Source organism: Antrostomus carolinensis, unplaced genomic scaffold (assembly GCF_000700745.2).
Source record: "Antrostomus carolinensis isolate BGI_N321 unplaced genomic scaffold, ASM70074v2 scaffold6725, whole genome shotgun sequence".
NCBI lineage: Eukaryota > Metazoa > Chordata > Aves > Caprimulgiformes > Caprimulgidae > Antrostomus > Antrostomus carolinensis.
Window position 1 is genome coordinate 81,498 of NW_010314160.1, and position 26,736 is coordinate 108,233.

General features: G+C 36.0%; 2 protein-coding genes across 3 annotated transcripts; both read right to left on the minus strand.

Annotated features, from left to right (window-relative positions):
- Positions 1-3,379: 3,379 nt before the first annotated feature.
- Positions 3,380-9,451, minus strand: RGS21 (regulator of G protein signaling 21). The gene is made up of 4 exons (XM_010167541.1): positions 9,441-9,451; positions 5,938-6,014; positions 4,542-4,708; positions 3,380-3,583 (listed from the first exon to the last, which is right to left on the minus strand). The coding sequence occupies exons 1-4, from the start codon at positions 9,449-9,451 to the stop codon at positions 3,380-3,382; spliced, it is 459 nt and encodes a 152-aa protein (XP_010165843.1).
- Positions 9,452-17,431: 7,980 nt separating this feature from the next.
- On the minus strand, positions 17,432-25,865 carry RGS18 (regulator of G protein signaling 18). 2 transcript variants are annotated; one of them, XM_010167542.2, is made up of 5 exons: positions 25,540-25,865; positions 24,727-24,828; positions 21,185-21,246; positions 19,747-19,913; positions 17,432-17,845 (listed from the first exon to the last, which is right to left on the minus strand). In XM_010167542.2, the coding sequence occupies exons 1-5, from the start codon at positions 25,656-25,658 to the stop codon at positions 17,591-17,593; spliced, it is 705 nt and encodes a 234-aa protein (XP_010165844.1). In that variant the 5' UTR covers positions 25,659-25,865; the 3' UTR covers positions 17,432-17,590. The 2 variants fall into 2 exon arrangements, with proteins under 2 accessions (XP_010165844.1, XP_028940693.1); XM_029084860.1 differs by having other exon boundaries at positions 17,591-17,845; positions 21,185-21,249; positions 25,540-25,658.
- Positions 25,866-26,736: the final 871 nt, after the last annotated feature.

Below are 26,736 nucleotides of genomic sequence, written 5' to 3' on the forward strand. Positions count from 1 at the left end.
GGTACTGTGTGCAGGAATTGAGGGATTTTAGGGTTGGGTTTTTTTGGTTGTGGGTTTTTGTTTGTTTTTTTGTTTATGTTGTTTTGTTGGTTTTTGTTTTTAAGAAATGAGGTGTCCACTTTGCATTTATTTCTACCATTTCTATTTGGTAGAATTTTTTCATAAATCTACTTTTTTGTGCTGAAAAAGATTGAGTGCTTTGAAAAAAAAAAAAAAATCTCTAAATTGAGAGTGTTGCCTGGCTTGGACTTGTAGGTAGGGAGGGAAAAGCCAAATAGCCACTTTTTATTTTTCAGTGAAAGCAAATGGGAGGCTTGGAGTGCAAACATGGTTTCTAATGCAAGTTTTCACAAGTGTTTTCTATTTAGCTACAACAGTATTTTCTTCCTCTTTTTATTATGGGCTAGCAAAAGAAAACCACACCAAAACTTCCCTAAAAATTCCACCATAACTTCTGTAAGATAATTCTTGAATTATTATATTTGGTATTAACACTACTCTAGTAGTCTTCTTTTCTTTTCCCACAGCAACCCAGGGCTGTGATTAGGATAAATAATTCTGGTAACGTGTTAGTGCTTGAGTTCCCCAGGAATAGGTGATGTACAAACTTATGATAGTTGTGACCTCTCTACACAAAATTTATATCCAGGTTTTTCAAACTTCAGGGGCTTTGACAATGAAGATATTACTCTGATATTAAGTGGTTTTGCTCTGAAAGATCACTCTGCAGCCTGAACACAGATACTGCTTTCCTGGAGAGTCTGCATGTTCCCCAAATATTAAAGGGCATAAATATATTACATTTTGATGGAAAATGGAGGTAACTTCTCAATTTCATAACTGCTGCATGACAGGTTATACAACTGGGCCAAGCTCACATTGGAAGTCCTTGGTGAAGTTCTGGGATTTTGGCAAAGTTCAGGCTAAATCTCCTAAATCACACTTATTTAAGTTTAATTAACTTTGGTAGTTAATCAAAACTAGCATAGTTTTAATTAGGGACTTATGAAAAGATTAGTACTGTTACTTTACACTTGAGTCTGTGATACCACCTGAAAGTGTAATTACTATACATTTCTCTTAAAACATTCTATATTGAAAATATGTTAAAACCATTTATGATGCTTTATTATGTAATTATTAAAATGAATGTCATGCTAAAATGTTAAGAAGAATCTAGTCTTTTGACAATATTTATGTTGTTGATCATAGAGAATCAGACAGATATCATGTGGACATGATGCCTTGTATTGTTGTTTTTACATAGTTACCAGAATAAAAACATGCATTATTTTTATCAAGTTTGACTATTTATATATATTTTTAACTTCTCTTTATGCTGTGTTTTCAGTCAGGAATTAGAGATCCTTTGCAGCCATCTTTCTATCACTTTCTAGCTCTGTTTGTGGTGGGGTAAAGCCAGAATTGTGCAAGTTTTAAAGAGCACAAAGACATTTCATGATCACGCATCTATTTTCAAGGTACTTTTTTATCCCTAGGTCCCAAACGGTTGGTAGAGCAGAATTTTTTGGCTTTCTACTTGCCATACTGAGAAAGGTGACATGATCCCATTTCTTCCTACATGTGAGAATTTTCTGTTCCAAAAATCAGAATTGGATTTGTAAGAATGGAAAATTGAGTAGATAATGTAATTTCAGCAATCCTGACTGCTGTCTTTGCTATGACTTTACCCGGCAGAAATCCCCTGGCACAGAAAGGGAAGGATACCAAGGCTGTGCTGCAGGCGGAAGTTGCCATTTTCCACTGAAGTATCATTGCAAAATGACTGGTAGCTGTGGGACTACCCACAAAACAAACCCACATCCTCCTTGTAGCTCAGCCTCAGCAATCGTACTCATTTCTCTGTTAACCACTAGTACTGGGGAAGAAAGAGAAGAGAAAGAAATGCAGACAGCAAGAAGAAAAACTAGGTGGTTGAATAGATGATGATAACAAAGAAGAGATATTTTACACCTTACTTACCTACCTACGTAAGCTGTGGCAGGACACTAACCTAAGGACGTAACCAGGCAGCACATTGGGGCTTTCAGACTACTTAATATCCTTTATTGTCTAAATGAATTAATTCCTTAATAAAGTCTGATAAAATAGAAAGGATGTGATGGTGTGTAGAAGGCATGAGTATATAGAAGGCATGAACAGGTTCCAAACAGGGAGAGACTCTGAGAGAATTAGAGCAGCTCTGAAGCAAAAGAATCAAAAGGACCAAATCAGTATCAAATGAAAGATTTTCCTTTTTTTTTTTTTTTTTTTTTTTTTTTTAGAAAAATCTTATTGCTGACTCCTGTATTTAAAATTGTTTTCCTTAGTGAAAATTCTGCCTTCCTCATATGGTTTAAAATATTTTTTCTTCAGTATTATGCCACAGCTCTTTTCTTCACCTAAGTATATGCAATAAACCCTGTAATAGCGATGAATGGGATCAGTGTGCGCATTTGGAGACACCTGAAGATTGTACTAGAATCCTAGTGTATCTTGCTTGTTTGAAAAATAACACCGTGACTAAGGTCTGATTTACATGCTTACTTGCCTAAAACTTTCTCTGCTGCCTATTTTTCTGCTTATCTGAAAAATGGTGATAATTATTGACATTACTGCTTCATGCGTACATGGCGGCAGTATCACTGCTACATTTGGAAGCGCAAAGAAAATGAATTATTGACAATGTACAAATGAGTGTTTACTCAGTTTTTTTCCAAAATGCCTACACAACTAATAAATGAGACTTTTCAATAAAAAATTAAATTAAATACTAAGCAAATTGAAGAGTCATGCTGAAGAGTGCTGTGTTATGAAACATTAATTTGCTCTGAATGCCAGGAACATTTTTATAAAGCAGCTGCCTATTTATTAAGTATTATCATGGTGTTGTCTACTGTATTTCTACTTCTCCTGTTTTGAATTGGTATAAAACATGTTTAAAGGAGGATTTTTTTCTTTCCTTTTTTTTTATTACAAAGTACAAATAAGATAATGAGCCAGTAAAGGTATTCAAGTCTCCTGAAAGGAATTTAATTTTGAGGCCATACTTCTAAAGAAAAATCAATGGCAAACCAGAAAACTAAAACATTCTGCTTAAAAATGTGAAAACACCTTGACAAATAAAGCAAGCACTGCAAAAATTATCAATGGCAAACTTCTTTACTAAAAAGGTAGCTCCAGTGTCTCAGCATATTCCATCCTGCTTCTCGACTATTTCTCCGCTCTTATTAGAAAGTATCATGAGCATATTGTACTTAAAAAGAAGCTGTCAACGGCAATTCTTAGATCTGGTTTGTACAACCACTTTAACAGAGTATTATCTGTACTGAGTTGCAATGGGAGACGTTTACAAATTCATCATCCCTCAGGTATTTTCTCACAAAAATGGGAGCCATCTCTTCTGATTTCTGTTCTGTTGCTTGTTTACTAGTTCCTTGTATGCTTCTGACCTTAGAAACCTGGGAAAAGAGTCCTTTGCCATGAGACTATAGATTAACCTCTGAGCGTCATCAAAGCAGCTGAGGGTGGGCTTGGAAATATTCTGAGAGATGTGGTTTTTGGTGTGGAAGTCAATATTAATCTGTAGGAAGAAAAGCATGAAACCAATGTCAGTTTGATTGGAAAGCTGAGGTCTGTTTGTGTACAGGAGACAGTCTGTATTTGAATTTCCTCCCAAATACCCTGACTGATGCAAATAAGCAGGAAGGTCGTCCCTTCGTTTTCTAGCATACTGGATTCTTAATCTTATTTGGCTCTTTAAAAAGATGGCATCACTGAAAAAAAGAAGGGGAAAATCTTGCTTCTGATTCTCATCTTTTTGCCAAACCAAGTTCTATGAATTACCGATTACCTTATAGTAAATGAGAAATGAAGGTACTCAGCATTGTTTTAAGGTTTGGACCTATGTATTTTCTAATGATTTTTGCTTTTAATAATAACAAAATGGATTTCAATCATATGTAAGACATGGGGACATTCAAAGCACCCTCACTATCAAAGGCAAAAACATCAGTCTAAAAGTTTGTTAGGGAGTAAAATGTAAAAAATCATTAATTAGCAATTTGTTCCTTCACAGGAAGCATTTTTTAAATGATTATAAAATTGAATGCTGTGACGGAAATTTTCTCAAGTTTGCATTTTAGTTTTCATCAAGTCAAAAATACCTGTACAAAAGAACAAATAGAATCCTTAACATTCCAATATTTTGGTACCTAAAGTACAGAGGAAATGGTGCTTATTGCATTATAAAACTGGTGAGAGAAAACAAATTATATTGAACATTTATTTCCTTAAATCTTAAGGCAGAAATTTCACAGGGTGGGATAAACCCGTAGCCTGTGTGAAGGCTGTATTTAAAGTATAAACGATAAGAGGTCTTTGTTTGCTTTGCAGAGTTCCTCACAATGTAAATAATTGACATGAAAATGGAAGTACAGCCACTTTGAATTGTATTTTCTGTCATTCCTGGAGGTTTGGATCTGAACTTTTCACTTCATTCCCATCCTCAGTACCCACAGTACACACAAAAAACTATTTACCTCCTTTGGAGCATCAGCTTGTATAAAGTCAGAATAAATCTTCTGGGCTTTTGAGGCAATCTTAGTGGAGGACTTGGTTTTCTTGAAGTCCTCACAGGCCAGCCAGAACTCCACATTCTCCTCACTGAACTCTGACTTCAAAAATGTCCTAAAAGCTGCCAAGCCATCTGGGGAAAAACGCGTGAGATGATGAGTAGAGGAAAACAGAAAGACTAATTCAGATTATAAATATGAATGTACACAAATGTGTGTGTATTTGTGTGTGTGTATATATATATATGCAATATATTTAGTGTAACTTATATGTCTGATACTGTTTTTCCTGGCAGCCAGCAGTTAATCTTAAGAGGCTGTTGTGGCAGAAATAAATAGGAGATAAACCATAGCAATGATAAGGTGACTGAAACAATTCTTTCAGAGAGTAACTGAGGAATGCTCCCAACATCTGCCTGCCCTGGTCTGGTCTCTCTAGCACTGATACACTACTCAAAAGGGGATCCTGGAGATTTTGATCTACGAGTGGATTTGTAGTGACTAGAAAATTAGGGGTTTGAAGCTGACTCCTGATCTAAGAAGCAAGCAGAAAATTGTCAGAGCTGAGGTGAGCCTGCCTAAAAAGCACTTCCATCTCCTTTCAAGTAATGATTAAGACTTGGATTAAGAGATGGACTGTTTGTTACTTCTTTGTTTGCACATTTTTGGACTTTTAAGAGGAAAAAAAATGAAACAAAAAAAGGTTTGTTTGGAAGAAATTTTTTAAAAATAATCCAAATCACAAGCTCTTAGAAACGAAAGCTGACAGCACCCAAATTTCCTTGTGTTAGTCAAATTAATATTATTCAGAAACAGTATGGAGGACCCCGGGGTCCAGGCCACAAAGTTACTGCAGGAAAATAGGGCAGGGGTAAGGGAATTTTTAAATCATCTGTTGTTTAGGGTTTCAAGACAGTAGGAATGGAACTCTTGGAGAAGTGACTTTGGATATATTAGAAATAATAATTTTTTTGTTTGACTGAAAAATCAAGGCACAACATTCATACATTTCTTTGTAATAGGAATACCTAAGAATAGATTTTTTTAAAAATAGGAAAAACGGAACAATTGCATTGGAGAGTTTAACAACCATTATCTTCATAAAACAAAACTCTTTCAGAGCACTTCTGCCTTTTTAAATGTTCCTTAAGCACTGGCAAGAAAGTGTATTGTGTTTGCAGCTTGGAGGAGCATGCCTGCTCTGCCTTTCAGCACAGCAGCTGCCCTGCCTCCAACAGAAGTGCTGGTGTGGTTCAAAGCGCATGGAGAGTTGAACTTCAGAGGAGTGGGAAAACTTGATAGCAACATTTGTGAACTGGGTTGACACAAGTTTTTAAAAAATTATTTTTCACTTACTTCTTACCTTTATTAGCTAGTAGTGTGTCCACAGACTCAGACCAGGCCATTGTTTCCCCAGCGTTTGACCTGTGGAAACAACATCTATCCTTGAAAATAGTATTGTGATCTTTTGCCTGTGCAGTCTGTGGTAGCTAGTCTATTATTTGGTCATCTCCTTGAGAGAGCAGGGTGAGTAATCCATGTTGCTCTATGCACTGACTGACAGAAAGTCAACAAAAGTTGGAACACTTTTTTTTTCTTTCCTTTTTAAGAGTGTAGAGAGCAATATAGACTCAAAGTACAGTGTTATTTGACATTGGCAACTTGTTTATTCATCCAGGACATAGCAGTAATGCTTGCCATTGGTTGAACTATAATAAAAGCATAGGAGAGATATTAATGTTCTAGAGTGTGTTATTAATTTCTTCTCCAGTTCAAATGGATTAAGTATTAATTTATATGATACTCTTTGCTCGGAATGAGTAGAATTATCTAAAATGTTATCCTACTAACAGTAGTAGGATAAATGGACATTCCTTCAGTTTCTCAACTTTATAAGTTGAGTTAAATTCATAGTTTTCCTCTTCCTTTGTAACTTGCTGTAGGCTTCTGTTAGAAATGAGACACTGAACTAAATGGACCCTTGCTCTTACACAGCCTGGGTGCTATGAAGGTGTTCAGGCTGGTTCAGAAGCACAGCTTAGTGTGCAGGCTAATAGAGGACAGCCGCACGATCTGACAGGCAGAGGATGTCAGGCATGGGAACTAATGTGGGGAATTCTTTTTCTTGTAACTTGGGAAGGATGGTCATATTCAATTTAGTCCACGAGTACATAGATAAAAGAAACTTGTCTTTTATTCCTGCAACTCTATGTTTAGATTAAAATTACCATGGTATGAGTTTTTAATTTAAACATCCAGCAGAGAAAAAGACCCTCCTTTACCAGCATTATTGTTGTTGCTTGCACTTTCTGTCATTTGAAACCTTGGAAGAATATGTTTTCTTGAAAATGAAACATGCTGTGGAAATGTCAGGCACGTGTGGAGATGCCAGCACGTGCATGCCTCCTTTCTATCTGATTTTCCCAGTTTTCTGACAGTTGGTCAGTTTGCAGCCTCAGGCATCCCCAAATGAACAGTAGTCTCATATCTACAGGTCAGTAACAGGCAGGAATAAATCTGTTTGGTCACCTAGCTCCTATTTTGTTTTAGAATAAGGACCACACTCCTTCAATAAACCTTGGTTCAGTGGTTTGTAACTGAAATTTTTTTAAAATATTTTTTTAAGGAAATTTTTGAAAAAAAAAAAATAAAATCAAATCTTACAAACATCCTCAGCCAAAATTTTTGAGCCAGAAATTTCAAGTGTTAATCGGTTCTTCTTGTAACTTCTAAAGACAGGTAGTAAAAGATGAATAATTTTGTCGAGCTAATACCCTTTTATCTACTCAGAATAGAGTCAGTGGAAGGTTTTATCCCAGCTTATTTTAAATTTTAGTAAAATTAATGCATTTGAATTATTTTTAAGCATAAAAGTTCAAAGGGAATGAAGAATCTTGAAATAAAGCAAACAGTTCAAACTGCAAGGCCAGAGCAGAGTAATTTATTCCCCCTCCCCACCATTTTGGATACAGATTTTTTTAAAAGAAGACAAGGAAGGAGACACATCAACTTTACAATACCTGCAAGAACACCTGGAGAGGTAAGTCGTAATTAAATAGATTGGTATCTTGTGTTGCTTTTGTTGAAACAGTTACATTTTATACAAATAGTAGAAATGTATTAACCAGACAAAGAGAGAGGAAAACAACTTGTTAATCCTCTGGTTATGTATCTCATATAGGTTATGGTAGGCAGGGGGATTTGAAATTGAATTTATATTCTATGTGAAAATAGTAGTCACAATATTGTAGCAGCTCTGGAATAATTTGTGTGCATTTTCTCTCTCATTTGGTGGTAAGAAAAGGGAAATGGGAAAACTTGGAAACATTTTTTTTCAGTGCAAAATCAAAACAAATTCCAGGATTTTTTTTATGGAAAGAGCAACCTAATTTTCCAACTAGACCCTGTTTCTGTTTGAAAAACCTCACAACTTAGTTTTCAGGGGGATTAGTCATTCTGCACTTGAAAGATTTTTCTCAGTTTGTCTTTCTGGTTTCAGACATGCAAACTCACGGGGTATAATTTTTTTCTACCTCATGCCTAGGTCTTATATTTACATCCCTTAGGGAGGACAGGGGTTCATCCTAACTAAAAACAGAGCAGGTCACCCTTGGCTCAGCAAAGAATCACAAGCCACAGACACTGCCCACAATGCTGAGGGGTGGGAAATGTTGGGTGGGTGGCAAACAGAGTGGAAAAGGCTCTGCACAGGCTGTGCTGCTCTTCCCTCTAGACTAGCGTTACACCAGCAGGTATTCTCAAGGCTAACAAGATACCCACCCATCAGGAGAGCATTTTAAAGTAACCTTTGAAGTGAAGTTTGCTATGCTTCTGTCTGACCAACTGATGTCTGAAATCACCTATGGAAAGACCTTTATGCTGACTTTATGCCACAATATACATTAACTTAAAAAATAAGTATTTCAGGAGCTAAAAGGCTCCGGAGTCTGATAAATGGACCAAACACTTCATTCTGTATAAAATATTACAGATTTTCTTAATTTACAAAAAGAGCCCCACACTAGAATTCTATAAAAAATATTTGATATTCCTAAGGGGACTCCAAGAGCTTGACTGTCAAAACCCTGCTCTGAACTATACAGGTTAGTTTGAGAGCAGTAAGTCATTTCCCAGCATCACCACTAATGGTACTTTCTAATTATAAATTTATAAAGAGATTAATGTGATAGTGTCACCATGTTATGTAGCTGTAGTTATAATTATTACAATAGATTGTGGCATTGACACCTTTAACAAACAAGCTTTTTTGTAGCTGTCAGTTTAGTTGTATCCGGACTGCACAAAATTATATTTAAACAAAAAGAACAAAATAATGCCTATTTATAGATATACATGCACGCATACATGAGGGAAATTTGAGTGCAAATACAGTCAGTGTATACTGAAAACACAAATTAAAACTAAACATAGCATTGTGCAGTACTTTGTCAGATGTGCTGATGGAATTAATTGGCAGAGAATTTGTTTTAGTAACTGTAATAAACTTTTATCAAATATATAACAAATTTTCAGGTTGTTTGGTTGGTATTTACTAGCTTTCTTGTCAAACAAAAAATTAAAATGAAAGACCTGGGTAAAACAGATAGCATGAACCTAATTCTGCTTCTTTTCCTTATGGGTAATATTATTTGTTTTGTTATTTACTTATCACTTAGAGAATTATCTCACTGACCTCATGGGATTTACTTGAATGGGAATATCAAGCTGAAATGACAACAAGGCATCAAAATAAACATAACCACTTTAAAGGGGGAAGGAAAATAAAAGCTGTCCAGATTATTCAAAAGTTGATCATCCCATCCCATCCATCTCCCACAATTAAAACAGCCATAAACAACAACTCACTTTACTGGCATTTTCTGTTCCACTGTCTGACTGTCACAGGTAGGGCAGAATTTCTTTTTCTGACTGATCTTCAAGCTGAAGATAATGTGACAGCAGGACAACACAGTTAGTAAGTGAATAACCAAACAGTAAAATGCAAATTGACAAACTGTTTTTAACACTTTCTTTAAAATTATTTCTTTCAGAATCATGGCTTATTTTTTAACAGTGACCATTCTAACTTAATCTATCAAAAGTAATATTAATTAAAAATAATTTACATGCAAATTTCTCTTATGACATATTTATGTTCTAAACAACATCTTAACAGAGAAATCATCTTGTGATTTTTCTCATTGATCATTTGACTTATTGGGAAAAAAAAAAGGAAAACAAATTCAGTGCACATAACTAGAAAATTCTTCACTATGATTATTTACTCTCATATTTCATCTGCAAAGCTTCTCCATCACCTTATACATCCTGAAGGCCTAAGACCATTGTGCCATTGTCTTTTTTGTTTATTCATACAAGACTTACCCCAATGGGAGTGAAGAGTGTTGGGCTGGCCATCATTAGCACATTGATGCTGTTACAGATAATGGAGTCGTGCAGTATCTGATACTTTCAATGCAGGGATTTTTTTCTCCTCTTATTGATATTCCATTCTATGTGCAATCTTCTTGAAACATCACTCTATCCCAAAAACCTTTTCATATAATTTTGTCTTTCACTCTTAATAATTAATCTTTCTTCCCCATCTCTTTTTTCTTTCTCTGTATGTTCCTTGCCATCCTTCACTCTCCTCAACAAGCAGGCTTACTGACTGGCTTCTTGCTTCCCATAGCACAAAACCCAAACCATGTTTATTTGCAGATTTTCTGGCCTGGCAGACTGTAAATAGCTACAACTTGAATTTTTTGACAGCAAGATTGTCTCTTTGTCAATTGTTGTTGAAATTGTACTTTTTTTTTAACGTTCCATTTTCTGATCGATGATCTACCTTTCTCATGTCGCAAACAGGAGGTTCTTCTGAAAATATGTGCAGGCATTTACATGCATTACTATGTCTTGTTATTTTTAGAAAAGGACTTTGCTTTTAAGTGCCCTAGGTTCTCACTGAGAAGTGGCCAAGACTTAGGAGTAGTTCAAAATAGGTGTTGAATTTTCAGCCAAGAAAAAATTCTAGATAAAGTCCTGATGCAAGTTTCCTCCAGATTCCTTGGTGTAATGCCAGTAAAGTCAGTGCAGTTATGAGGACAGAGATGACACCAAATTAAGCAACACATCATCCTTGAATGATTGCATTTTTTTCTCAATGTTTACTCTGTGTCTAATACCAATGATTATACTATTCACCCGCCTAAGAATTGTGATTATAAATTAACTTATTCTACATTTTTGAGGAGTTAATATAATTCTTGTTATATAAAAGTCCAATTAACTCCTGTAAGACTATTTATGAAAGGGGGTGTTGAAGGATCTGTGCCTAATTTTTTAAAATAATAATATGATTTTATAGGGGTTTTTTAACAAAGTTACAAACAGTGCAACAGATGCATTTTTTAAAACTTCTCTGTGATTCCTGATGTCTGAATGATACAGACATGACCATCTCCTGAAGATTTTCAGTGCTGATAGATGTTTTTAAGTCAGTCTTAGCAGCCACAGAAGGATGCTAAAAACCATGAGTATTCTGACTAGCACAGACAATAACTAGGTGGATGCAATCTAGCTGCTTTTCCATTTTATAAGGATACTGATCACAATTCACAAAAACACAAATAAGCTAAGAGGGATTTTCACCATTGTGTAACATACTGTTCAGTGACTGCTTAGTCTACGTAAACCAATGGTATTCCAGGTACACAGCAGGTAATAAGGTTGTTATTATTGTTATCCCAGTACAAATACCACAACTACACTAACTGAAGTTAGGCACAGCCACCTCTTCCCATAAAAAAGTAGCTGGTAGTATTGTTATATACTTCCTCTACTTGGAACTTAATAATTTCTGCAAAGAAACTCTAATATTTTACTGAAATTTCAGAGAGAAAAAGTGATCTTAGTATTAAAACAAATGCATCAGCTGCTGGTGCAGATGTATTAGCTATTCATAATAAACAGTATCAAGCAAACAAAAAGAAAAATTACTATATACTAGATGGGCTGGAAATTGCATGTAGAATTATTTCTAAACTTTTTGGAAATCTAGATCCAGCTGACACTGCTGATGTCTGCAGCACTAATACTTGCAGAGTAGCTCAGGCCCTTATCCACTCAGCTAATTTCAGTGTATTTTAAAAACTTTATCTGTGAGGCCTCTCACTTAACGTTTCTGTAACTCTGAGGAGTGTGCTATAGATTTTTGTTTTGAGTCCCCTGCCTTTGAAAGGCCATAGGAGAGCTAGAACCTGTAGGAAAGGGAATGTGGATCTATTGATTGAACCTTTTCTCCTTTGCCAATATTACTTGCTAAGGACTACTGATTTATTAACTATTTAAATTTCCTGAACCTTCTAGGATTACTGCTTGACTTTTAACTGGCACTCATCTTTTATTCTTTAGCTGTCTTTAGGCATTACTTTCACCAAGTTATCATCCTTTATGAAAAGCTATTGGCTCTTTAGGGGAGTAAGGCAAGTCATTTTTCGTTCCTCTGAGCTAGGTACCAATCTCAATAGACAGTGTAAAACAGCTCTTCATGTTCAAACTATTAGTGTATTAACCTAAGAAATCACTTTAATTTATATATGTTCTGCTTTGTACTCACCTGAGTGCAATGTGAGAAAAGGTCACACCCTGTTGTTTCCCCTGGATCAGGTTCAATATGTTATTGCCCTTCAGCACTTGGCCTCTGTTAAATCCATTCCATACCCAGGTTTGGTTGGATACTGTTGTCTTGTACAGCGTAACCTCAGCAGACAAAAAAGTTAATGTTCTGCTGGTCCAAGCAATGCACGAAAACAGAGACTTGACTGCATTTCTTATGTTGGGAGAAGCCAAGATGATCTGAGCACTGCTGGCATCCTAGTTAACATGGAAATGCCTGTCATACGGGATGCAAATACATTTTAATCACAGCACTATGTAAATTCCTGCCTTCCAATAGCACTGCACAGCATGGTCAACTCACAAAAATATTTTTTTCCATGTGAATAACTCTGTGTGTCTTCAATATGCCACAGAGTTGTTTTGCATAAGAAAATGAGCTGTTATTTTCCACCCAAGCAAAGTATGCCCTTCAGGTAAAATGTTTTGATTTCAAGAACAATCTGTCAAAATGTTTTACAGCATTCTGGGCTCCTCATATACAGGATTTCCAAGTACTATACAAACACAATCTACATGAGAAGAGAATTGGAAACAATTCTCAAGAAAATGTGCAACCTTGAAGATTCTTATTTAGTACTAAATAGCAAATTATTTGGTACAGCTCATGTCCTGAATGAATACACTGTTATTTACATAGCATCAGACTTCACAGACCTTCATGTAAGAAGCTTACATAGCACTAATATATAGGATCATGTTATGATCCCGTGCTTGGAGATGGGTATAAATCGCACCAGTGTAAGAATATACAAAAAGTAGGCATTATGCCTCAGAAAGCTCTTGAATCATAATCACCCATATCTGTCCCAAGGCAGCTGTGCTAGGAATGAATGAAAGGGAAAATCAAAATAGACTGATGTTCTCAGTTACCGTTTTTTGTAAGTGACTACTGGACTCTGGCTTCTCCTGTGTCCCCATACCCAAGTAATCTCGGCAAAGTATGTGTATGATGTAGGAGAGCTCCTACTGAGTCCCATACAGGGGGACAGTCCACATGAAGATTTAACCCTTAGGAGCCTTCTCTTCCTTAAGGAAAAACCTGAGTAGTGTTAACTGCAGAAATTTAAAATGGGTCTGGATAGTTGGGAAGAAATGAGAGTTTCTGAAATACAGGCAAATCACATGGTGAAGAAAAAACGGTTAAGCATTGTCCTGTTAGGCTTCAGCTTAATCTTCTGTCCTGTTTGAAAACTCTAAATTGAATTCCATGAGACTGTATTTCATGCTTGCTAATTTTAGTTGCATTTCATAGAGAAGGCAACGATAGAGGCTAGATGGTAAATCTTGGCATCTATATAATCTCTTGTAAGGAGACTTATGAGGAGATTACACAAACAGATGCCATTTAGGAAAGGAGAGATAAAAAGCTTTGGTATAAAACCAGAGGGAGCTTTTATGAGACTAGCCTAAAATTATTAGAGTACAAAAAATGGAAGACAACAACTAGATGTTAGCAAGAAAAAAGTAGGAATGGAAGCAAGCTGGATGGTGTATAGAGGAAATACATTTTTATTTTTGGTACAGCGCCACGCAGGAGCTTAAAGGGCATTTGACTAAAATGCAAAAAACAGAGTGAGATCTAGGACAGGCATCTCAGCAAGGCATAAGTTTATGAGCATATTGAATTACTGAAGAGAGGAAGGTGATATGCCATTTTTTTTTCTCAGTTGAGGTATTTTGACAGTGTGTGTGGAAAGGAGAGGGAACTGCATTCAAAGCAGTTGTTAATTAAGGTAGGCAGAGCAGCTGGGGATGAAAAGGAGAGAAAAATTATCTGCTTTTTGAGAGTCACAGAAGTTGCAGCATGCAAGGGCCTGTAAGAGCCATATTACCGATCGCCTACTTTAGTGGAAGATGGAAATCTGTCTTTTTATTTGAGATTATTTATCTTAGATTTAATTTGTGTTGTCTTTTGTCAGTTCAAAAATTAGTCAAGTTGTCTTTTGTACAGTAACAAATCCCAAAAGCTGAAGAAGGTGTGTGTGTATTTCCACCTCTCTCAAGTTAAACAAAAACAGTAGATAACAATTCAGCTAATTTAAAGCATTTAATTAGACCTAAGTATTGATAAAGGAGACAAACCTTTGTGTTATACAAGTTAGCAGATTATTGCCCTTCTACTTTGGGTCTGGAGACTTCACATATGTAAGCAGTGAAGTGTTTCTGTAGGGTAAATTATTGCATTGGTAAGAGGGGTATTTGCAGAGCTCTTACTGAATGCTGAATGGTGTATACAAATCTAAAAAGCTGCTATATAAAATAATCCCCAATAAAAATACTTACCCGATAGGCTTTGTGAGTGTGTTATTTGCACTAGGTCAGCTAAACAAGAGGATTTACATAACTATGGCATTGATTCTGCCCAAACTAGAGAAGCCTGACTACGTTCTCTGGCACTACTCTAAGGTTCATGCTATAAACACATCCGTGCAGGGCCAGCCCTTAGTCTGATCAATCCCGTCTAACTCGATCCTGGAACAGCATGTTTTAGAACAGACTTGTACTAAATCTATGCTTAGTTCATCTTCCAGAATTACAGTAGAGCACTAAATAGCAGAGCACTCATTTTCTCTCACTAAAAGGGAGGTTCTTGTAGAAAAAAAAAACCTTTGCCAGATAATTATGTAATTTTAGTTTATCTTTGTGCCCCTTGCCTTCCTTTCTCTGAATTTATCTTGACTTTCTTCTTACAGTAGTTCCCATGGCATTAGTCTGTTGTAAATTCAGCTATGGTTCATAATTATCTTTGAAAAACATACATACATAAATAGCTACCAGGAATATCTTATTTGTTTGTTTTCATTATAAAACTCATAAGTGGGACTAGCAACAAAAGTGATGGTTTTGAGGAAGGCCTCCCTGGAGATAAGCTAAATTTTCCATGTGTCTGTGAAATGAAACAAAGGGCTCCTGCTGACATATTTATCATTACAGACCCTTTTGACTAACAGCTGTTTTTTTGCTAAGAAGAAAAAGTCTTATTCAAAGTACTATATTTGTCATTTGTTTGGATTTTGGAACAGTATTAAATGCACTTTTTTTTTTTTACATTTATTTAATCCATGGCAAGAATAAAAGTGCAGATTCTCAGCTGGTATGAAGGAATGTAATCACACCAGGGGTGAATGTAGCTGCAAATGTGTAGGTCTTATGCCAGTGATGCAACAGACCCACTGTTAATGCTCAGGTGTGTGTGTCCTCAAACACATTCTCTTTCTCTAACACATTAATACAAAACATAGGAATGTGCATATTTTAAATATCTGGAACTTTGGTATCGAGACATTTTTGGTGATATTAGAGATTCCCTAATCAGAAGCAGGAACATTTCTGGCAGAATTGATTCCTGTTTAAGGGACAGACAGTCAAAGAGCAAGAGCAAATAATCTATCCAGAAAAGTATACTGACTTCAGCAATGAAACTGGGTGAGAAAGTTGCCTTTCACTGCATTCGCTGATTCATGTGACACCTGTAAAAATGACGACAACAGGAGCAGTTTGTAAAAAAACAGAGGCTGACAAGTTCCAAGGCTGCATTTGATATTGATACAGAGACTGAAATACAGGTCAGCACCACTAAAAATATTTAAGTTATTCCTGAATCACTGTCCCCAGATTCTGACCGCTTACACAGTTAGAAATAGCATGTGCCTGGAGGTTTGGGATCAGGGAAGGACAGTGGAATAAACCAGCACACATCATACTCCTTATAGTTAGAAATGTTTCCTCTCTGTTCCCCAGGTAAAGCAAAGAGCTTGGAGATGGTTCCCAGATCATTGCAGCTCAGCAGCATTTCCTGGTGAGTTGGAGTCTGTGCACAGTAACGCTTTTGATTGAAATGGTAATAATTACAGCTGGTATTGAATTATAAGTTAAGTCTTCACATTTTAGTCGTCAATGTACTAGTGATAAACTGAATCCTGAGAACTTTTTAAGTAGATCACTTCAGATTTATTGAAAGTTAGTAAAGCAGACATGGAAACCCTCAGATCAAGCAGTTCATATACACCCTGAATTAGTAATGAACATAAAGCCCCATCCTCAGGAACTGCATCTCTTCACTTTCAATACTTATAGAAAGGGGAAGAAAAGGGAGAAAGTTTAAATTCCATGCAAAGTGACTGAAAGTCATAGTACATAGTACAATGAAATCCTGCAGCCTCTTGCTAAACTGGACCAATGTTCAAAATTTTCAGAACTGCCCCATGTTTCAAGGCATGTCTATGTCCGTTCTGAAAGGACAGGATAACTGTCTATACTGACTATTAAAAGGATATGCGTGACTTCAAAGTAAAGAACTAAAAGGGGAGATTTCTCTTTCCTCCCCTATAACCATATAGAGTTTATTAATGACCAGTAGAACTGAAGATTATTCTACCTGAGTCCAAGAGCTGTTAATTTTCAGGTTCTTTTTCAAAATAAAAGGCAGAAAAAATTTATAACAAAGTTTAGTAATGAAGTTGGTATAGCATGAATATTTACAAATAAAAGCAGAAATATTTATATATATATACACATATACACAGATAAAAATAGCACCTGATATTTAATGACACACACTGTGTTAAAATATCATTCTTGGCACTTTGTTGCTGCTCATTTGGTCACAAAAAATTAGAATACAAATACTAAATTCATTAGTATCCAATTGTAAAGCTAATCTATACAGCATAACTTAAATATAGAGAACAAACACACGTAATAAGAAAACAGTACAAAATGTACCCCAAAAAATTAAATAGATATTCTAGTATTCCTCTTAAAATATGCAATAGCTAAATTTTAAGTAAGCAGTGGCTGTAGCTAAAATCCATGCAACTTTACATTGTGCCTAATAATGTTCCTATGTGTTTTGCAGTATGAGAAAATACTGCAAATACTCTGTGCTTAGTGTAGGAAATATTGCAGAAACATAAATATGTGAAAAGTCTGGGTATATAGACTCTAACTGTGATGAAACTTTGTCCTAAATAATACAGGCCCAGGATATATTGTGGATATTATAAAATGATATTTTATACAGAATTTTTATGCAGGAAACTCACATTTCTCCTCCAAATATGATTACAACTGTTGCTTGAGTTTTAAAAAAATACTGGATGAAAACTTTACATTGTTACAGAATTTACAGAAGTAGGTAACATATCAAGATGTCTTGCTGATTTGTTGCCTACTTCTCTATAATAAATGAGATTAATCACCAGCTACAGAACTCTGACCTGGTATAAGTGCACATAACTTTGCTTTCCACTCATTTACACCTGCTAAGGGTTTGGATTTTAAAGCATACACAAGTTGCTGCATTAGCTAGAATTTATGAGGGTTGAGTTTCCCTGTTACCAAGCGGTAAAGTCTGGTCGTACACCCTGGAAATCATTGACAGTAAAAGACCGTGATCGTCTCCTAAGGGTAGGGCGACTGGGATTTCTCCCCTTAACCAAATTTAAATAAGGATCAGATCTTAGGAAGCGTGGGTAGCTGTCTTGCTCCATCAGCCTGTAGACTGTGTTTTGTGCTGCATCAAAGGTGGTGATGATGGGCTGTTCAATATTCTGGCTTGTGACTTCTTTGGTGTGAAAGTCCAAATTCACCTGGTGAATGAGGAAAAATATATTTCTTTAATGTACATTCATGCATTTCCTGAGTTATTATCCATAGCAATTATACTGTACTTTGGTGAAAGTCTTTTCTGATAAGAGGACCTTGAATCCCTGATGCAGCTGGTATGTATGTTCACATTCAGTAACAGCTGTCAGAAAGTCTTCACAGAAGTGTCATTGGTACAAGGGGACACTGGTAAAATAGAACATAAAGTCTGAAGTTTGACTAAATTCTTATTTAGGATTCATATATAACTTTGTTAGAGAAACGATTCAAGTTCCAGAGCTGTGTGGTCTAAAATGTAATGCTGCTGGCTGTTCTCAGCTGCTCAGTTGAACCCAAGGAAGGAAGTCTCACCAAAGCCAACTGCTCCAGGTGAACAGCAGCAGCCACACTATGTGCACCAAATTAAAAGTATGACAGATAAAGAAAATGTTACATTACTGTTAAAGTTTGACTTTCACACCCTGCCCCCTCCCTACCTTTCCTCCTGCTCATCTTTTCGCTTACATCAATCTTCTAAGTGTTGATGGTGTCAGCTCTTGATGCCCTACCATAACTGCTCATAGATTGATCAATTGGCAAGGACAGGTTCTACTTCAAACTCAGGAGGTTTCTTTTTACATAAGATCCGCCCCAAAGACATGCAACAGGGAAAGAAATAAAGAGGGACATTGAAAGTGGACAATTCCTAGGAAAAGCAGAACCAAATCTTAAATATAATCTATGAAAATTACAGGTGGAAATTGCACCATTTTGCAATCCATCTCTTAAAATGAGAATTACACCTTTTTCACCCTTGTTATAAGGAAGTAACAGTTAGTGTTTAAATTTTTCCTATTCTGACAAATAAAAAAAAAGAATACAGGGAAAAGGAGCATTGGCGAGTGACATATTTGAGCTGCTCAAACTTGATAGAATTACAGGAAATTTTAAATTCAAAAGACCTGATGAAGAGGTTGATTGTTATTTCAGTGAGAATTCATCATCTCTCAACCTGTTCATCTCCTCCCTAGAGCAGGCAAAAAATGATCCCTTTGCTCATTTATGAATCCTTTATAACACGCTTCAGTAAAATGAAACTGTAAATATGAAAACTTTCTGCACTACTATAGTAATATAAAAAGGCCTTAGTGTTGGTGAGGATTGACATATCAACATATTTTTGTGTATGTGCTGACAGTAACATGCCTAGAATATGCAATTAGAGCTGGGGAGCAGAAAGGGGGGGCGGGTATAAATCAAAAAAAAAGTCCATGCTTAAAACATAATTATTCTTTTAAAGGATATGTTTAATTTAATAGTTTCTTCTAGTCTCTTTTAGTCTTTTGACTTATTTAAAAGCTTTTGAATCTCAGTTATGTAATAATTTAGTAGATAATTACTGGTTTAAGAAAAAGGGAGAATAGTCTCTTGTTCTGGAGTTAGCTTTAAATAAAGACAGATAATACTTTTTCACGAATGCTAGCTGATGTCTCATTGCAACTTTAACACTTAAGATCATTACTTTTTCTTAAATATACCCTGTATATGTGTGTATGTATGTGTGTGTGTGTATATATATATATATATCTATCTCCTGGTTTTACAGACCACTAGGAATCTCTGATTCCTATGATATAATATTTAAACTCATTTAAACTCAACTTTACATTTAGAAGAGTAACATGGAGGGGATATTGAAGGGACTATGGAGGACAGTGAGAATAATCATTGCAGTTGCTTCCAGATTTCCTTCCAAAGCTTTCACATTTAAGATGCAGCCTTCTTACGTCAGTGAATGTGTGATTAACTGTTGCTTCTGCTTCTGGGCATGCACTTCTTAAAAGCAGATTTCATCAGACGCAGTTGTGTCAAATACTGTGTACCAGGAAGAAAGTTTTTACTGTACCTCTTTTGGAGCATCTTTCTGTATGAATGTTTCATAAATGGTCTTAGCTTTTGGCAAAAGTTCATGTGCAGTTTTGCTTTTCTTGTAATCCTCGCAAGCTATCCAGAACTCGATGTTCTCCTCGCTGAACTCAGTTTTCAGAAACTTCGTAAACGCATCCAATCCAGCTACAGACAGGAATGTTGAATTGCATTTAAAAAAAACCCAAAAAAACATTTCAGACAGTTTTTCTCCTCACACAGGCTGTGCAAGGTAACAAAATAGCTTGTGCTCCATTTGAACTACATTACATTATAGATAAAACCTTTATGTATTTTAAAATAATTAAAATAAGTGTAATTTTTCATTATGATCCCGAGTGCTGTAACTCCCGTTACAGAATTCTCAGCATCTGTAAAAATCCACTACCAAGATCTCATTAATTTAGAAATAGAAGCAATTAAAACCTGTGGGTGTGTGTGAAAGTGACAGACTTTATTCTAGGTGAATATCAATGTAGGCTGACCGAAACACTGTTTGAATCTTTGCTCATAAGTAGACTGTTCTTCACTAACAATTTAAAATGAAAGGCTTTTAGCACCTTTATAATTTGCTTTATTCTATTGTTACTTCGAAGATATTTTCTTTCCCAAGTATGCTTAATCTGTGGAAGTAATGCAATTGTATGGATGTCCACTGTTCAGGGAACAGATATGAGAAGCACAGTGTCCAGCACTGTAGCTGAATCAAACACACATCCCTCCAAAATGAAGGAGGGATACATATGCATTTGATAATTATGTAAGCAACGGGCCCTTTCAAATGATATCCAGCTTTGATCCTATCACTGTTTTAGAAACAAAATGTATCACAGGAGGTTCTGCTTAAACTTGAGAAGAAACTTCTTTACAGTGAGGGTGACAGAGCACTGGGACAGGCTGCCCAGGGAGGTTGTGGAGTCTCCTTCTCTGGAGACATTCAAGACCCGCCTGGACGCCTTCCTGTGTAATTTCGTTTAGGTTCCTGCTCCGGCAGGGGGATTGGACTGGATGATCTTTTGAGGTCCTTTCCAATCCCCAACATTCTGTGATTCTGTGAAAAGTTACAAAGTCTTTTCCCAAGTACCTAGAACACATTTTCATTTTTAAGGCTTGGTCTTGCAGACAAGAATATTTGAGCAATATTCCAATGAAATTCTGCTGTTCATTCAAGGAACACTTTGCTGTCTCTTACATTACTTTGTTCAATAAAATATGAAACTTAAAAGTTATTTTCAACTATTTTCAGTAATTGACAACATGCTGAAGCATAGGAGAGCAGAAACACATGCTGTTATAAATGACCCATCATACCTAGTTTAGGTAACTGCCAGATATATTTAAGTGCACAAATGGATTTTACAATTTTCCACCAATTTTCCATCCTAACAGTCTGCACAGAGAGGAAAAAAACGACTAACCTTTTTCAGAAAGCAGTTTGTCAAAAGATTCTCCCCATTTCACTGCTTCTTCAGGAGACACACTGCTTAAGAAACATAACATGGTTTTGAATAATTGTGCATATTGTGTATTTATGAAGCTGTTGTAACCTCTGTTATCTGTTACCATTATTGCTTAGGACTGTTTCACAAAACCTTTGATTAGATCATGTTACTAAAGGAGCTCATTCTCTTGGGGACTTCAGAAGCATTTGGTTTAGTTTTTTTCTGATATTTTCGCTGCAGTTTTACTTTTCCCCCCTGTTTAAAAAAAAAATCATAGCAGAGATTTTTCTCTTTGGTGTTTGTGTTGCACTACCAATCTGTCAGGCAACTCGGATCATACAGGATGGTAAAACTCATAAGGGAACCAGGTTAGTCATGTATTTAAACTTAAATACTCTTGTAGAGGTGTGGTTTTGAATGCACTTGGTCTGAGGCCGTGTTACCACAGTCTATTTTTAATTAAATAGGGGAAATTCTATAGCCTGAAGACAAAGTTGTAGCAATAGCATAGTTGTAGCAAATGGTTTAGGTGATAGTCTTACAGGGTAATAGCACATATAGCCTGGTTTGTTTATGACAAACATATTTCAAATGTCATGTTATTCTGAGACATTGCACCATTTATAAATCTCTATATATTCTTCCTCAAAGATGTCAATGTATTTTACTTTGATTTCAAATATTCTGCTCTAGAGAACAATGCAGAAAGGAAAAAACAACACCCTACTTCATTCACACAAATACAGTTTTGGAGAAAGCCTTTTTGGTTTTTTATAGGCACACCTGAACAGCACTTTGATTTTTAGTAGAGCAGAACTGGAGTAAGCCTGGAGATGAACTGTATCATGAAGGGGATGTCAATTTTTATCACATTATTTATGAATATTAATATTTAGAAACATTTTCACTTGGGGGCAAAGCACAGTAAACTGAAAGTATCAATAAGCAACTTGTCCATAGTTAGTTGGTTAGAACAATTTCTTATGGATTGAATACTTCTAGAATATGATTCCCCCTTCCTCTTGGAGGCTTGCCATTCTGTTGCCTGATTCACGTGGTTTGGGTTCCTTTGGCAAGATCTTGTAGGCACATTAAGTTTAGATGAAAGGAAATTCCAAGCAATTTGGGAAGGAATTTAAGCCATTAATGATCTTGGTTTTGCATAAAACTAAAAGGAGAACTTTTTATTTAATAGGTGTCACATATCTCCTAGCTGAAGTCATTGCTTATAGGAATGAAATTTTTAACTACAGAGAGACAAACACTTCTTAAGAGGTACAAATACCAGAGAACTGAAATTCAGTAAATTAGCATAGGCCAGTAAAGTAGGGGGATTCTGAAGTCAGGGAAAATGAGAGCTCACTCCCTTATGGAGTGTTTTAGTTATGAAAAGAACAAAAAGTGCAGTTCTCTGAAATGTGTGGACTTGTAAGTGGGGTGGGGAACAGTGGGTTCCTGTAGCTACAGAAATTAATATGGTCATGGTGAAAGACAAACTCTGACTTCTGACAACATCCACAGTTCACAATTGCATGGAATGCTGGAAAGGTTCTTTGCTGGTTTGGAAACTCTTAGTGTAAATTTCTGGTTTTCTTTCAGAAACTGGATCAACACAGTAGCCTCACAGATCCTTAAGACTTGAGTGCAACGATGAGTTGCTGCAAAAACAGAAACCAAGATTTGTTCAGCTTTGCCACTTTCTAAAGATGAGAAGAAACTAATTAACAGGTCACAGGCATTTCCACTATCACCACACTGTCCATCTGCAGTGATTAATTAAATTCTCTTTCTAGTTGTGTTAGTTAGTATCTCTGTGTGAAAAATGGAAATCATTAAAAATAACTAAATCAAATCATAAATCTCAAACTATTACCTCGCTTTATTCTTTGAAAAAGTGTAATTTTCTTTCGTTTTTGCTGAAAACAGTCTACACCTTTCTCTAATCTGTATATGGAGAAAGATCAGTAAAAACCTATCGGTTTATCTTTTGTTCTACAAGAACAGCAGAATCCCTGTTAGGCACCTGGCTGAGAGTAACATGGTAAAAGGCAGTTGGCTGAGCAAGGAAGCGCTAGTCTGTTAAAAGGGGAAATTCTTCAGAGAATTATTTATTGTCATTTTATCTGCTTCTGAAAGTGCCTTTTCACAGATTATAAGATGCGTTGATGGCTGTCTACTTTGTGTGAAATACCTAGGCGCAAGGAGCAAACCAATACTGTGCATACAGGTGGCATGGAGGTGGTGCTTTCTCTTTTTGAGATGCAATCTTAGTGTGGTTTTACATGTCTGGAACCGAGAAACGGAAAAAAGGTGTTCTCAGCACTGTTTTACTTTTGGTCATCATTGCAATGTCTTGTATTTCTGAGTGAACTGTAAAACCATTGAATTAAGGCTTCTGCCAGCAAGCAAAACAAGAAAGAAAGAGAGAGAGGAAAAAGAAAGTTACGGAACCCCCCATGATCATGGACTAGAAAGTCTTCCAGATCAGGAGTACACTCTGTCATTTGGGTGGGCTTGATATTTGGCTGTCTAAGCAACAAACATTGCCTAATTACCCAGATGAATAGGTGTCAGTGTTTAAATATCCACTTCTCGGCCACTTTTTCATGAGTTCTAGAAACAGCCTTTATACAATGTCTACCATGTGTTCACAGTTAGTAAGAGCTTGTAGAAACAATTCTGGTCAAAGCAGGCATCTTTGCCCCAAAGGTAGTAACTGCTTAAACAAGGTTCAACAAGCTTAAGACAGAATAGCATGGGAAGCACTAAAGTGTTCTGAAGTGATCTGTGACAGAAAGAAAGGGGCAGCAAATTTTATGCCATGAAGTTGCAATACTTTAAGCATTCCTTCTTTTCAGTCAAGTCCTACAAATGCTATTCTTAATACATCAGTGAGATCTTGGTACCTCATTGAAGTCAGGAACTAAGCTCTTTCTGAATTCAACAAAATCAAGATTTCACTCTGCATCTTTATGAGAAACAGTGTAAGAGGGACAATATTACAACAGCGTTTAAACATCAATATCTGAATTTTGGAGACAAGACTATTCAAAAATTACTGCAATTATTAAGGAACTATACATTCAGTATTTGACATACATCTGGCATTTGTACATCACAGAATTCTTTGGAAAACCTGCTTTTCAATTAGTTCTATTATTTTCCTGAAAGTAGTAATTTGTCAGCTACATTTCTAAGTTGATACTTGCTTGATATAGTCAGTGGACTAATAAAAATACTGTTGGCATGAGTAAAGGTTCAAATGTATCTGTAAGTGTATGGGGACCAGTCTACACTTAGTGGTGTGAAACCACAAGTGATGAGTTACCTTGATGCGAACCAGATAACCTTGTAGTGTTGTATGCTTGGCTTAGATTGCTAACTTTTTAATTAAATAGATGTTGAAAGCACTATTCTGTCAAGTCTGAATGCACACACACAAACACAGGAAATGTTCTGAGTCACACAGGCACTTCCTGAAAGGTATCCTCACCAACTCACTCTTTTAGAAAGCTTACCTTGCTGCTTTTGTCAAGTTTCCAGGTTTACCAAGATGATCACCTTCATGGAATTCAGATTTCTGCAGGAGAAGACTCAGCCTATTTCTCTTCTGCTTAGCTCTACAACAGAATTAGAGTAGCTTTTCAAACAACCTTGTTGAAAGCTTATTTTTTCCCTCAAATATTTCCTTTGACTAATATCTCTGCTTCTGCATCATAGATCCCACTATGTTCACTTATAGTAATGTTGATTTTACTTCTGCTACATATGATTCTTTTTTTCTTTATGGCTTAGCACAAATTGATATATGAAGCACTGGGGGTTGGACTAGATGACCTTTGAAGGTCCCTTCCAACCCACTACATTGTATGATTCTATGAAATGGAAATATTTTCAGTATCTTGTTCATTTATTTTAAAGATAAGAGGGTGAAATTTCACACTAGAGAACATAAACAGTTAGCTCAGCATCTTCTACTTTTAATGTTTCACAAAGAAAAAGGAAGTATTGCTTCCTGTCATTTGAAATTTGTAAAAAGAAACTTTTCCGGATCACATTCAGGCTTTAAAGAAGCACTTCTCCGAACTTCTTAAAATCTTCCTTTCCTATTTTCTTAGTTTATTATTTGATTTGTTTCTTGTTCTTAAGAAATATTTCCACAATGAATTAATATTTTTCATATACAACTCCTAGGATTGCTGTTCGTGAGTTTTCATATACATAAGTCAAATATAAAATTATGTGCACCCTAAATTCAAAGGCACAAGATATGTTAGAAGAATCCTCTGTGTAAACAGAACACCGAGTGTCAGCAGGACCTTAAAACTTACCCAGGCTTGCTTGTTTTATGTGGCTCTTCTTTAGTTGTTGATTTCATGACTTTGTAATAGGATTTATCCTTTGAGGCAGAAATATTTAGTTGGGGGAATAAAAGAAGTGGGTTCTCCATCTTCCTCTATAAAAGCTTCCCAGCTTCAGAAAATGTTTCTTTTTAGTTCCTTACAGCAATTGCATCTGGCGTAACTGATGTGCTCAGGAGGGCTCTCACATGCTGTATCCGGCTGGGTTGTCCCTAGTTGGTTGTTGAGCAGTTTCCAGAGCAGGTAGTGGGAAGAGGGAGGTTCTCCACCTTCACTGCCACTGCAGCTGCACGTACACGGGACTTAAGTAGAGTTCTGGTTTTATGGTCGTCATTTAGGGAAGTGAGATTGCAGCTTTGCAAAATGGCTGATGATTATCCAGACACGCACAGCTACCAGCAGAGAGCAACTCCTGGGTTCCTGCTTGTGGAACTTGGTATTTTAATAGACTTAGGATGATGCCATCATTTTTCCCCAAACACCTGTGAGAAGTGTACATAGTTTCTCTAAAATTAACTTTAATGATAATAATTTTGCATAAAATAACGTGCAACATCATCTTAAGCTCTTAGAAGAACTTGTAACTGATCTTAAACTGCCCTCTACAGCCTCAGGTGCCATATACTGGACATAAAATCAGTTCTCTCTACACTACGCTAACTTGAAACTCGGAGTTTCTCAGAGTCTTCTGCCAGAGACAGATGAAGTTGTGTTGAACAGATATTTTGTGAGCAGATATTTTGATTTTTGCACCATTTTTTCAGAAATTATGAGCATCTACTTCTAATTTGTCCCATTAGAGGTTCTCCTTTATCTTTTTTATCTGTGACTTACCTCCCAACCAGGATAAAAAGTCTTTAGTTCAGTACAAAAATTTGTAATTTTTTTTTTCATTTTGACAGTAAATAACAAAAACTTTATTGTTTTAGTTTGCATAACATAAAAATGTATTAATTTTTAGGCTGATTAGCACAAATTACCTCTTCACATACCAGCCTGATGTCAATTAAATTTCTCATTCTTAAGTTCAATTTGTGTTATAGATGTCATAGGAACAATACATCTGCCAAAAAAACTTCTTCAGTCTTAACTGAATGAGGGGCTGGAAAAAAATAAAATTATGCAGTAGTTAAATGATTAAGAATTAAGCAGTCTGCCTTTTTTAAT